The 13,943-nt window shown below is 40.1% G+C and overlaps 1 protein-coding gene across 1 annotated transcript in view; it reads left to right on the top strand.

Moving 5' to 3' along the window:
* The window catches only part of RFC1 (replication factor C subunit 1), a 34,374-nt gene that overhangs the window by 19,338 nt on the left and 1,093 nt on the right, over nucleotides 1-13,943 (top strand). Inside the window, exons 6-23 of the mRNA XM_048304331.1 lie at nucleotides 813-890; nucleotides 1,217-1,304; nucleotides 1,398-1,588; nucleotides 2,660-2,767; nucleotides 3,303-3,482; nucleotides 3,807-3,911; nucleotides 4,919-5,312; nucleotides 6,205-6,314; nucleotides 7,616-7,730; nucleotides 8,173-8,261; nucleotides 9,300-9,437; nucleotides 9,831-9,926; nucleotides 10,022-10,120; nucleotides 10,552-10,706; nucleotides 10,824-10,941; nucleotides 11,858-12,003; nucleotides 12,470-12,683; nucleotides 13,739-13,930. Of these exons, the coding sequence (XP_048160288.1) occupies nucleotides 813-890; nucleotides 1,217-1,304; nucleotides 1,398-1,588; nucleotides 2,660-2,767; nucleotides 3,303-3,482; nucleotides 3,807-3,911; nucleotides 4,919-5,312; nucleotides 6,205-6,314; nucleotides 7,616-7,730; nucleotides 8,173-8,261; nucleotides 9,300-9,437; nucleotides 9,831-9,926; nucleotides 10,022-10,120; nucleotides 10,552-10,706; nucleotides 10,824-10,941; nucleotides 11,858-12,003; nucleotides 12,470-12,683; nucleotides 13,739-13,930 (2,616 nt within the window). The remainder of the gene's footprint in view (nucleotides 1-812; nucleotides 891-1,216; nucleotides 1,305-1,397; nucleotides 1,589-2,659; nucleotides 2,768-3,302; nucleotides 3,483-3,806; nucleotides 3,912-4,918; nucleotides 5,313-6,204; nucleotides 6,315-7,615; nucleotides 7,731-8,172; nucleotides 8,262-9,299; nucleotides 9,438-9,830; nucleotides 9,927-10,021; nucleotides 10,121-10,551; nucleotides 10,707-10,823; nucleotides 10,942-11,857; nucleotides 12,004-12,469; nucleotides 12,684-13,738; nucleotides 13,931-13,943) is intronic.

Below are 13,943 nucleotides of genomic sequence, written 5' to 3'. Positions count from 1 at the left end.
GGCAGGAATAGAAAAGGTTTTCCCCAAAACACCATCTTGGACAGGAAAGGTAACCAAAGGATCAGTTACCACTGGAGATGTCATGTTTATGTTGTTAGGTGAAATAAAAATGAAACCAAACTGATTTTGGTGGGGTTTTTTTACAACTAATAAATAACTTTCACAGATGTCATGTGTACTGTTTGTTCTTACTGGTTCTTCTGTCAAAGAAAATCAGTTGTATGAGTATAAATAATACAAAGTTAAAGTATATTTGTTTCCCTGAAGTATATAGAACTGACACTAAGAGTAGGGCTAAGAGCAGTAGTTAAATTCTCCAAAACTGACAGATTTTTTTTTTTTTTTTAAATATCTATGTTGCTAGTAGTAAATGAAAATAAAACATTCATTCTGGACCACATCATAATTTTTAACAGGCATTGTTACTACTTGTCTTTTGGGACTGCCTTTGATAAAGCCAACAGGTTGTATCTTCTTGCAGGCTGTTTGTTACGAAGTGCTTCCTTCGAAATTTGATTTTTTAAAACAAAAGGGTACACAACAATAAAAAATGTGAGAAAAAACTCCTTTGAATACAGCTTATACAGGCACAGTAATGTTTCTAGTGCAACAAACCCATTTTTCTCACTAGATTTAACTAGTCTTGCCTTCTGGGGGAAACAAGTAATTCTTCAATGCCATTTCCAGAAATTTATTTGCCTCTGGTAGAACACCTTTTTCTGGCTATGTGCTTGCTTAGAGTTTCTAAAAAATATACTAGAGTTAGAACTTGTTTGGCATGAGCCTGAAAATCTTGGTTTTTTCAATTTCAGCTGGAGAGACAGCTGCATGAAGATGAAGAATTTGCTAGAACTCTGGCCATGTTGGATGAAACACCGCAGAAGAAAAAGGTTGAATTCTTTTTAAACTTAAGCTTTTTGGAATTGCATTGCTGGGAGTGTTCTTATTTAGACACCTTTGTTTTGAGACTGCCATACAAATGCATTAAAAACAGCAAGAAAATGTTTTCATGGAAATAGCATACTCACTTTTATACCTCCCTCCTGGCTTTTCCTCTCTCAGTAAAGGGTGTCCTGCCTGATCAGACAGTGTGTGCTGGATGCCTCTGTTGGAATGGTGTCTTAAGTTCTAGTCACAATTAAGTGAAGTGTGTTGCTGTGTCCCAGTGGTAGCTTGGGACACACATCCCTGACTTTGGCATTGTGTGTTTATTTAGGCTCGGAAAGATACAGAAGGAGAGCAAACAGTACTGAGCATCCGTAGCAGCCCTAATAGGACAGCAGGATATAAGCAGTCAGAAAGAGGTAGGACACAAACTGAAAAGCATTCCACTAACTTATAATATTAATGAGATACACTTTTATATATGAGCTCTTCTCCGTCTGCCTCCTTTCAAGTGAAGGCAACAGACTCAGCTGGTGCAGCCAAGAATTATTCTGCAAAGCGTCAAAATAAATCTGAACAATTGAAAGAGATTGCTGAAAAAGAAAGAGGTGCTCAAAATTCACTATCGAGAGAAAAAGCGGCTTTGGGGAAAGAAGAGAAGACACCACCAAAGAAGGAGAAAGTTTCTCCCAAGAAGACTGAGGTAGGAGTTGTCAAAATTAATTTAGATGTCTTGGTGGAGTTTGCAGGATAATAGTTTTCATTTATTATGGGTGTCACTGTTGTAACTTGGTACTTTCAATCTCCTGGGCGGTTTTTAAGGATTTGAATTCTGGTAAGGCTGTAAGTTCTTTCCTTACAGCAGTTGTAAAACTATGGGGAAAAAATTAGCTGGAAAAGTGTAAATTAAACACATGAAGGACCTGAGGTTCTCTAATGCTCATTAAGGTGTGCAGGTACACTGCAAAATTAGTTCTGTACTTTTTCATGTTTAACTTTGCTGGAAAACACAGAATGCAGAAATTCTGACACTTACTTAGTGAGTAAAAACTTACTACTGATGTTAATGTGGTGACCTTGATCTGTGGTTAGAATGATAGGTGGCATTGTTTAGGGATTTGTATTTCTCTCCCCAGTCTCCTATTTTTTCCTACTATTGATACGTTGTGTAGGAATATAATTTAGTATTTTTATCTGATTCGGTAACTGTATTTGACGAACACGGTCAGTTATTGGCAACATTAAAATGTACTTTTTAATAATACAGTATAAAGTACCCCATTTTGATAATTAAATAGCAGTTGTAATTAGAAGGGAGAGCTTGCACCTCCTTTTGAAGTGAGTTTTTAACAGTTGTTTATTGATTAAGAAGCTTAAGTGTCTCTTAAAGTCTATTTCATAGTATTTCTACTTCTGTGTAAGTGGAGATCGCAAATTAAATAGGATGTGAATTTAAAGTGACAATTTGAGTTAAGTGAGCATGTACATGTGCAGCAGAAAAATCTACAGAAACTTGACAATAAACAGTGAGTACATATTTTTCAAACTCTTAGGATTTTGAAATATTTTTAAAAGGAACAAGAAAAAAAATACCTCAAAACACAAACACCAAAAGCAAGCTTCAGTATTGCATATTAATAGATTAAAAACAAGCATTAGATCTTGCTTTTCCTTTGGTGCGTGAAAATGTCTTAAACTGTGATGCTTGGTTTTATTTTGCTGTTTTCATATATCTAATATGTATATTAATTCTTTTTCCCCTCTCCTGACCCAGTCTATAAGTCCCGAGGACTCTGAAAAGAAGCGAAACAACTACCAAGCTTACCGAAGCTTCCTTAATCGTGAGGGTCCGAAAGCACTGGGTTCCAAAGAGATACCTCAGGTAAGGTTGGCAACAGCAGGATTCTTTATATAGAGTGGAGTGTTTGATAGACTTACTGCTCTAAGTGGTCTAACAAGTATTAACTAAACTGTTTCAAGGCTGATATTTTTTTTCCAGTAGGAAGCATGTATTGGAAAAACCTAAATTGTAATGCAAAGCAGTGACTAAATGTAAGGAAGTGTACTAAAGAATTTGTATTCAGAACTTGGTTTAGGAAGTCAGATGATCAAAAATAGTTACTGGTCTTAAAGTTGAAGATTGCTGTCACTAATTTGAATGGCATACTATGCTTGAAGCACAGAGTGCTACAATTATGATCAATCGGTCAGGTAAACAATGTGTGAAGTTTTGTTGGTAGTTATTCCCATTAATGGCTTTTGAACTTTTAGAACTGTACCTAGTTAGGTATGATAGTCATCTTTGTAAAATTTCATAGGGTGCTAGACACGGTAGAGGGTTATAAAAGCTGATGGTTAAGAGCTATTTGGTAGAATTGCATCAGTAATGGCATTTTCTGCAATTCTCTGGTTCTTAGGGAGCTGAAAACTGCTTGGAAGGCCTGACATTTGTAATTACGGGTGTTCTGGAGTGCATTGAAAGAGATGAGGCCAAGTCTCTGATTGAACGTTACGGAGGCAAAGTAACTGGCAATGTCAGCAAGAAGACAAATTACCTGGTGATGGGGCGAGACTGCGGCCAGTCCAAACGTGAGAAGGTGAGTGCGTCCTGTGCCTGCCGAAGGCAAAGCGAAACTGAATTGTTCCCATCTCAAATAGGAATTTCCAGTATCCCTGCCAACAGAAAGCAGTACTAACAATAAAGTGCATTTTTAAAATGGAAAGTTGCTGAGTGGCTTACAGCTTTGTTTTGTTTTTACTTCTGTGCATACATACACATGCATATATATATATATAAAATATAAACTCTTGTTGTTCTTGTTGTGTTCCTAGTCATAGTTTTTACTGGAAAATACTTTGAAATGAATTATGTAAATCCTAATGTAACTTGACTATACATTTAATTCTTTCTTTTGCTCCAGGCATCAACTTTAGGTACAAAAGTTATTGATGAGGATGGTCTGTTTGATCTTATTCGAACTATGCCAGGCAAAAAGTCCAAATATGAGCTGGCAGCTGAAACAGAGGTATGTTTATAATAAACTTAGGGGATTAGGGGTTTTTTTTGCTTTGGTTTGGTTTTAGTTGAAAGAAGTTTGTCTTTTGTTCCAGTAATAGTAACACCACAATCATCAGTTTGACCTTCAGGTTAAAAGTGAAAATTTTTTGTTTGTGCTTGAGACAAATGACTCTGCTTGGGAGCTATAGGTTATTTTCCCACTCTGACATTATTCTGCATTTTAGGTACCTGACAGAGCAGGTAATTGCATCTCCCCAGATGGTATCAGGTTTAAACAATAAGTATTTGTTAATTCTTTGGAATAAATAATTGTGACTGATACCATGTGGTACCCAGGCCCAGGGATATGTAAACTATGTGTATACATAACAGATCTTGTCTTTTTGTGGTACTTGATATAAAAATAGTAAAGGTAATTTTTTCAGGCAATACCAAAGAAGAGGTAACAAGTTTTTTGTGCACATTTAAATTTAGGTTGTAGTGGCTGATACAATGTTACTAAAATCTGTGTTAGCGCTAACATGTGGTGCATTCAGTACAGACATGACTTACTTATGCAAAGATACCATTAGTAGTGTCCTAGGGAAAAGCAACTCTAAGCTTACTAGCTGATCACTTTCACTGCCTTTAAATTGCTTTGGGTTGAATAACTCCCTCAAATGTTGTTTTGCAAGAGCTTCATGGGTGTCTGACCCACTTGTTCCAACCTGACAGTCAGTTCAGCATTGTATAATGCTTCAGGCTTTGTGAGTAAGGGGACTGCTTTTGGAATGACCAGAACACTTGCTGCCTCTTTTTTGTGGGTTGTGCTACAGAACCCGGTGACGTTGTGTTTAGCAGTGCTTTATTTCTCAGAGAGTATTTCTATATCTGCTCTTGAAACGTTTTTAATCAATACATAAGCTTTGTCACTTTCTAAGCACTCCTGTAATTGTGTAAATAAATATGCTGTTTATTTACTGCATGTTTTTTTCTTTAATTTATTTTTAATTTTTTTACTTTCATTTTCCTAAGGCAGAGAAAGTGGAGTCAAGACCTAAAAAGACACCTCAGAAAACTGAAGCTGGAAAAAGAAATTTTAGCCCCTATAAAAGGGAAGCTAATAATAAGTACAAGTCTACTCCTGAAAAAGGAGATACTGCCAGATCTGTCAAGAGAGAAACCACTGCTATTCGAAAGCTTAAGGACTTTAAACATCACACAGTAGAGGAGAAAGAAGCCCCAAAACCTAAGGGGAACTTGGTTTCTGAGGTTAATGAAGATGGTACAGAGAAATTGTTATGGGTAGATAAATACAAGCCTGTATCCCTTAAGGCAATTATTGGACAGCAGGGTGAGCAAAGCTGTGCCAATAAACTGCTCCGATGGCTCAGAAATTGGCACAAGAATACCTTGGAAGATGGACAAGGTGACTGGCCTGGTTAACTTTTCTCTGTATTCTTCCACGCTAGTCATGCTGCTTGCATCCCTGGACCAGTGAGGGCATTGGTGGTAGCAGAGCAGCTCTAGAAATCGGGAATAAGGCTGCAGCTGGATGCATTTTTAGCAGCAGTTGAGCCTGAGTTTTTTGGTCAAGTAGTTGTTCATGTACTCCCCACCTCCCCACCTCAAAAAAGAGCAGAAAAATGTGTTTCAAAAGGTTTTTTTTCCCCAAGTGTTAGGTTTCATTTTTACAAAAAACCCCAGAATATCCTATGTGTAATGTATCTAAAAATGGCCTTGTGTTGAGCCTATTATTTCTTCCTCAGCAAGAGGAAGTAGGTTAGGCACTGCCAATGGTGAAGATACAGGATAACAGCAGGTCTAAAGGGCTGCTGTCATGCATGGAGGTGAATTGTCAAAGTCCTGGCTCTGGCAAGTGCACGTGTCGACAGTTTGTCATCCTATAGACAGACAGGTTTAAAATAGGGTTTTGGTTCAGCAGTAGTGGGTAGTGGGGTTTTTGTGTGTGGTGTGTTTGGGGTTTGGCTTAATTTGTTTGTGGTGGTGTGTGGGTTTGGTGGTGGTTTTGGTTTTTTATGTATATGATATGGTTGTGAGGAAAGTGCTGAAATAGTTGTATTACATTCATAGCACTTTTTAGTATTTTTCAGTTCAAAAATCACTCCAAATCATAAACTGTGAGCTGTTTTAAGCTGCTTTTCCCAAAGTGGTTATGATGCAGCTGTGTATGCATCTTTGGATGTTCTTACCAGGCCTTAAATGAGGAAAAATTCCAATGATGCTTGATACCTCTAGAAGCATGCAGTTTGTTTTATAATTACGTACCTAGGTAAAACCTGAAATCTTTTTTTTAATAGCAAAACCCAATAAAACTGGAAGCAAAGATGATGGGACAAGTTTTAAAGCAGCTTTACTTTCTGGTCCACCTGGAGTTGGTAAAACTACTACAGCTGCTTTGGTTTGTAAGGTGAGTTCATAGTAATGGTTGTTCCCAGCATTTCTGTGTTACATATTAATTCTGTACCTGGATACAGATACAGTGTGCATGTGGGTGTGCTCTGAATGACCAGAGTCTGCTCTCAGCCAAGTTGCACCTGCTCAGAACAGGGTTACAGGTGAAAGTATGTGGCTGTTTAGATACCTTTATCAGGTCTGAGGTGAGAAGGTACACCAATGGCTGGCTGCATTTCTTTGTTACACTGAGAGGAAGCATATCACAGTATGTTGAACAATTGGAGATAGTTTTCCAAAACTGAGCATTCAGCACTAGTTCTGCAAGTCGGAGGATATTTGCACTAAATTTAGTGGGAGTCAAATTCTGGCAAGCTTTTTGAAAGCCTAAGGTCACGGTTTATATATATCTAACAGATATATTTCCCAGATTTCTAAATTGAAATACTGCTTTAGGGCGAGAGAAATTGACAGGGCTGTGTGTCCATTTCTAAATCTGAATTTAGAAATTGGTTGTATTGAGTACAATACAACCTGCTCTTGTCCTCCCTCCCACATGCCTTGGAGCTTTGTGGCAACAAGTTGATGCTACACCTAGAACTTTAGAAAAGGGGAATGTGCTGTCTTGGGCTCATTTTTTTCTCAAAGCATGATCTTTTCTGTTTCTGGTTTCCTGCCTGGCTTGCTCTCAGCTGCCTCAGGACTCTGCAGAGCATTTCTCTGTGTTCTGGCTGCCTCTTGCAGGAGAGTTTGCTGATAAAGGAACAGCTGGCATTAGTTGTGTCAGGGACTGACTGAAATGTTAGTGCTGCTAGGGGAGCCATGTGTCTCCTATTGGTTAAATAGTTAAAAGCTTCTCTTTCCTGCAGCTTTCAGAGCCATGTGGTATGTTTCTTTGTTATGCAGCTGGAAATACGGAGCATGGAATTTAGCCGGCCTTGACTCCTAGCTCTGTTTCTATCCCTGCTGGCAGTTCTGTTCATCTTCCAAAACTTAGTATGTGCCACTGACTTCAATGCTTCCCCATTCCCCTCAATTAAAACAAAACTAAAACCAACCAAACAAAAAAATCCCCAACAACCAACCAAAAAACCCAAACCAAAAACAAACAAACCAAAAAACACAACCAAAAAACCCCACCACAAAAACAAACAACAACAACAAAAAAATCTCTTTGGGGCCTATCTGTTCCACGTATGGTTATAAATATTTTTGGAGTGCCAGAGAAAAGGAGTATAAGGCGAGAAAGGAATCAAATCTGTATGATTTTTCACTGATCTGTGTTCTCACTTTTTGTGTGGTTTGTGTTTGGACCAGGAACTGGGGTATAGCTACGTGGAGCTGAATGCCAGTGACACTCGCAGCAAGAACAGTCTAAAGGAAGTAGTTGCTGAATCACTTAACAACACCAGCATCAAAGACTTCTATTCTGGTGCGTCTGTTGTTTGAAGGAGATCTTTGTTATATTAGGAGTTTGGTTACAGGAAAGACAGAGCTTCCTTATTACACAACTGCGTTAGGAATTTACCTTGCTTGTCAGGTGGAGGGACTCCGCTCTAATAGGGATGGGTTCTTGTAGTAAGCTGTTATATTTCTTCTTCAATTTAGAATTAAGTCCTGGTATTCGTAGAATGAGTTGTTAATCCGTACAAGCTAGTCAGGAACTCTGCAGTTGCTCCTCTGTTCCATGGGTCTTGTTTCTAAGAAGATGACATGAGGTTATAGTCTGGTCTGTGAACATAGACTCATGTGATCAAGTGGCAGAGCCACCACCTTAGTTGCCTAGGGTGGGGTTACCTTACTTAGCATTGGGTAAAACTCCAAGCAAGACTCCTTTATTCCCATCTCATTTTCTTATCCATATTCATTTTCAGGTGCATCCTCATCAGTTAGCGGGAAACATGTATTGATCATGGATGAAGTGGATGGTATGGCAGGCAATGAAGACAGAGGAGGGATTCAGGTGAAGCCACTGTAGTTCCTAGCTAATGCCATTGCCAAGAGCACCATATATAGGACAAAATAGTCAAGCCACTCTACTGTCCTCAACCCATGGTCCATAAACAAACTCTCTGCAGAGTACAGTCTGATGTGTTTTAGAAGCCTGTCTTTGTGTCAGAATTGTGCACTGGCAGAGGGGGAAAAAGGATACTTGTGTAGAAGCCTGGAGTGATGAACTTGAGTGTGTGCATTTTAGAACAGGTACATTTATCCTAAGGTACCTCTAAGGTGACAGCTGCCTGCAGTGGGAGGTTCATTAATCTGGCTGGGACTGTTGCTCTTTTGCATAGGCAGTAACACTGAAGTAACTAATGTGTGGCATAGGCAGCAGCATCCTTTGTTCTCTTTAGTAGCTCCAGTTTTAGCTCCTGAGGATTTCCTATGGTTACATGCAGTACTTTGACAGTGAAGGCCATACAGATTTTTGGCTCAGATGCAGGTGTTTTCATTGCAGGAATATGAAACTGAACTGAATTTCACCTTCATTAGAGCTGGCAAAGTTTGTTCTGGCAAGCCTAAAAATGATGGAAGCCTCAGGGTTGAGCTCTTGGAGCAGGGATGAGCTGATCTTTTTACTTTCTGCTTCTTCATTCTTTGTGGCAGGGTGCAGCCAGAAAGCTGTGTGCTCCTTGTGGGCATAAGCCAGGTCAAACTGGCCTGTGGAGAAATTAGTCTAGTTCTGCCGGCGGACAGCTCTACTCTGGGCTATTGGTCTTCATTGCTTCTTGAAGGAAGTTCCAAACATGATTGCTGGAAGTAGACAGTGGAAGCGGGTAGGCAGCAGATCTCTTGCAGCTGAATAGAACAGCAAGTGAAAACAGTAGGCAAGGGGGCTAGGTTTGCACTGTGTAGAAATGTGATTGCAGCAGGAGGAGTGTTGTGGACCTGGAATCTGTCAAAGATCTGATTTAAGGCAGGGACTAATGCTGCTTGGTATGACATTCTAATAATTCTTATTATCCAGATTATCTGATGTAATTGTAATGTGTTTAAATTACAGGAGCTGATTGCTTTGATCCGACACACGAAGATACCCATCATTTGTATGTGCAACGATCGCAACCATCCTAAAATCCGCTCCTTGGTCCACTACTGCTTGGATCTTCGTTTTCAGAGACCTCGTCTAGAACAGATCAAGGTAAGCAGGTTGTGGCTTTATGGACTGCACTGAATTACCATCAGTAACTTCAGTTTTTATGTGGCAGAGTTTATTCAGAATTGGATACACCACTTAATGGATCATCTCGGTGAGTAATTGCTTTTCGGAATTAATTGTCTGAGTTCTTCTTCCCAAAACCTTTTGGATTTTAGATGCCTGTCTTAAAAATATGTCCAAAATGGGTTTTTCTAAATGAACATGCTCTTTTTTGCACCAGTGGTAAATCTTGGTTTATGAGAGAAAATTTGAGCTGTATGTGCTTTAAAAATTTAGAAAAATATGTACTGCTCTTTTATAGACGTGTCAGTATGTTCTGCTGGGGGAAGAGTTCGTAGGAATTCTCTAGGGACAGTTTCTCAATTGTGATTACAGGGTGCCATGATGTCTATTGCATTTAAAGAAGGTTTAAAAATTCCCCCACCTGCTATGCAAGAGATAATCCTGGCAGCAAACCACGACATCAGACAGGTCAGTACCCATTCAGCATCAGTGACTGTTCAGATAGCAGATTATGTATATTGACTTCAAAGTATTTGAACAGTATTTTAATTTTTTTTCTTCAGGTTTTACATAATCTTAATATGTGGTGTGCAAGAGATAAATCATTGACTTATGATGAGGCTAAAACAGATGCCAGCAGAGCCAAAAAGGACATCAAATTGGTAAGTGTCTAATACTGGTTTGGCTTTTACTGTCATATTCTGATATCGTTGCTAGGCTTTTATGAGCATCTTTTGAACTGAAGCACTGAACTAAAGCCTAGATGCCAAGTGCTATCACATTTGCCACAAATAGTTGAAGAGTAGTATATCAAGGACTGAGTATATATTTTGATGTACTGGTGTCTTACGTAAGATGTAATTATGAAGCTCATACTTCTCATCCTTTGTCCTCTGTTTAGGAGATAATTCTCTTAATATCAAAAGTAAAACACAGTTCTTTAAACTGGTGAAGTTCTAGAGTGGAAATACTGAACATGGAGCTTGTACGGATGAGTCAAGATGCTCCTGGATACTAATTTTGTTGATACTGTGCTGTGTTTTTTTTGTGTTGACCTTCTAGCTGCTGACTTCTTGAAATATCGTTTATTTAGGGCCCTTTCGATGTTGTCCGGAAGGTTTTTGCTACTGGAGAGGAGGCTGTTCGTATGTCTCTTATAGACAAATCAGATCTTTTCTTCCATGATTATTCGCTAGCTCCTCTCTTTGTACAAGAGAACTACGTGCATGTGAAACCGGCTGCTGCTGGGTGAGTTACTCCAAGCCCTAAACTGACATAGGCTTTTGTGTCAGGGAGTCAAAGCAGACTAAAACCTATCTGCACATTTCTGCTTTGTAATACAGTCAACTTCATTTTTTTTTCTAGAGGTAATTTAAAAAAGCACTTGGTGCTCTTGAGTAGAGCAGCTGATAGTATATGTGATGGTGATATAGTGGACAAGCAGATTCGTAGCAAGCAGAACTGGAATCTTCTTCCAACACAGGTGAGCACTTAACGCTTATTTTATGTCCTTTAAGGAGTGTCCAGGGTTAAAGATGGTTCTGTGGAAATTGGTTTTTCAGTATATGATCTGTATAGTTCATACTTCATGTGGTATTCTCTGTTCCACTGGTCATCAGAAGAGTTTGCCATAGCCATGTTGTTGAGCTCATGCTGCAACATGGAATGAAGTCTTCTGAAACTTTGAAAAGTTGGACTGTCACGAGGCATAGAAGCACATGGTATGTATCACTTGTGCAGTTACAAGCCTGCTCTGTCCTTCCTCTCACCAGGGCAGGATTTCTCCCAAAACACAGAGGACTGAAGCTTGGTCACTGTGCTTTTAATGCTCACTGAAACACTGACAGGACTTGTGCTTAAAGGATTATGACTGGCATCAGAGAATGCATTGTAGGTGAAATTGGAAGGTACCTCTGAAAGTCGTCTAGGTCACCCCCCTGCTCGAATTGCTGAAGAAGAGCTGAATTGCTTAGGAACTTAGCTAGCTGACTTGATGTAGATTTGCAGTGTTCTTTGGAAATGTCTCCTTCACCATGTCTGTGTGCTGGAGATCACAGCAATTGTTTGTGTGAAGTCAGCTATTTGTCTGACTGCACTCTAAACTGGACATGAGAAAAGGCCATATTTGGGTTTTTTTTCTGGGTTTTGAAACCCAGATAATTACACAGGTATTTTAGAACATGGTAATGAACAGGGTGGTACAAGAGGTGAAGCTGTAACCCAAGAGGGATTGAACAGAAACAAGCAATTGAGAGAGTTCTCTTAAAATAAGCTGTTTCCACTGTGGCCCTGTGTTGACTGCCCCTCTTTCTTGGGGACAGTGCACTGCAGGGCAGTGTGTCATGGTATCCATGAGACTTCAGTGTGATTTGGGTTTGGCATGTGTGTTACTTTTTCAGGCTATTTATGCCAGCGTTCTCCCCGGGGAGCTGATGAGGGGTTACATGTCCCAGTTTCCTGTCTTTCCCAGCTGGCTGGGGAAATTTTCATCCACAGGCAAACATGATCGTATCATTCAAGAACTGGCAATGCACATGAGTCTCAGGTAGTACTGACATTCCTCTGATACAGTTCTTTCTCGTGCAGTTCATTACCTACCATCAATTCCTTGCTGTGCTTGGTGCATACAAGTGACGCATTCATGTGTTCTGTGAACGTGCTCCTATGTTGTTGGTGACACTTTTCTCAGTGCTTAATTTGAACAACAGTCAAGCTGGAAACACTATTAGTATAATCAGAAGTACCTTGCCTTTTTTGTTTTTCCCCCAAAGTTGTTTCTCAGTTAGGGATGTGTTTCCCCCAGCTGTTTGGTGTTCAAATACCTTGCATTGGTTATCCCTAGTGCAGGTATGGCAAAAGGAATGGCACGGTACAGCTTGCATTTTGATCTTAAGGCAGCTGATTGTTGATTTGCTGAGGGCCTTCTTACCTACTTGTTCTTGTCTTTAGAAGTCAGTGGTGGTGGTTGGACAGATTCACTTACTCAGTACTTTATTTTCAATTTGAAAAAGAACTCAGACATGCAAGAGGACAGTAAATATGGAATATTTGTCATATTTGCGGGATGCACTTGTCCAGCCCTTGAAAGACTTTGGAGCAGATGGTGTACAACAAGCTATAACATTTATGGACTCCTACTGCTTGATGAAAGAAGATGTTGAAAATATCATGGAAATAAGCACGTGGGGAGGCAAACCCAGTCCTTTTTCAAAGCTGGATTCCAAGGTAAAATTCACCAGTGAATTTTTTAGTTTTCTTCTGTATCTTAAAAAAGAAATCCTAGAATAATCATTACAGTATGGATGTGCTTTGGAAAGGCTGAAGTTGGTGCACCAGCTTAACTGTAATTGGTAGTAGGCTTTGTGAATCAGCTGTCAAACATACCACTAAAAGGTCGGGGTAAGTCCTAAACCATCATCAGGCTGTGCTTCACTCAGGAGTCTTTCACTTTTTGTTCCTGCTGTAAAGTATTACTGGGAGTCAGTTGCGTCTTGGTGGATATAGAAGTGGAACACAGGAAGGACAGGGACAGCTGGTACCTTTCTGCAAGCAAGCTCTGGCTGTAAGGTCTGTGCCCTTAAGGCACAGCCCTGCCATTCTTACCATCCTGGAAGGAGGAGGGACACACAGCTGCCTGGGTTATAGAGCAGGCACTGCATTCAGAGGCTGCCTCGCAGGTTGCACCTTTCACAGTCCTGTTAGACAGAACTGCCAGACCTGGGGTGCTTCATGTGCTGCTCCTCCACTGCCCAGCTACTCCGCTCCAGTGGTTGGGACCCTCACCTGGTACACGGTGACCTTAAGCTCAAGTTGCTGTTACAAACTATGATCTCCCTCATCCTGGTCAGGTGCTCAGGGAAAGAGAAGAATCTGCTGGTAACTAAACCTACACTACTATCAGGTGTTTACCCCTGGTCTGAAAATGCTGCTTAGTCTGGCAGGTGTACAGTGCAGCTGAAAGGGGCTCTGGTGTGACTTGGATTGTAGCAGACTTGTGACTTAGGTGGTAGCAGAACAACAGTGCTGAAATTATTGCAAGCCTAAGCAAGAAGCATCTGAAGGTGCACATTTTATTTGAGGATTATGTGGGACTTACTTAAAATGAGCCTTCACCATACAGCTCTTAAATGCTTTTTGTGTCCTTTTGAGAGTGTCCCCTTCTATGTATCTTTGGTCCATCTTTCCAAAGGAAACTTGATATGGAATCTCCAGGTAAGTTGGTTAGCTTACAATCTACGTTCCTAAACTGATGCTCAGTTTCCTTCCTTCCACCCTGACAGGTCAAAGCAGCTTTGACACGTGCCTACAACAAAGAGGCACATCTGACTCCATATTCACTTAGTTCTGTCAAGGCATCTAAAAGGCAGTCGGGATCTGCAGTGACTTTAGATCTGAGTGAAGACTTGAATGTGGAAGAGATGCAGTCTGATGAGGATGAGCAAGATACTGTTGACAGTGATGCAATGATTAAGGTGATTTGATTTC

Source organism: Corvus hawaiiensis, chromosome 5, assembly GCF_020740725.1.
Source record: "Corvus hawaiiensis isolate bCorHaw1 chromosome 5, bCorHaw1.pri.cur, whole genome shotgun sequence".
In the NCBI taxonomy this organism is placed as follows: Eukaryota; Metazoa; Chordata; class Aves; order Passeriformes; family Corvidae; genus Corvus; species Corvus hawaiiensis.
The sequence above is the reverse complement of the archived record's forward strand: the minus strand, read 5'-3'. Positions and strand labels throughout refer to the sequence as shown.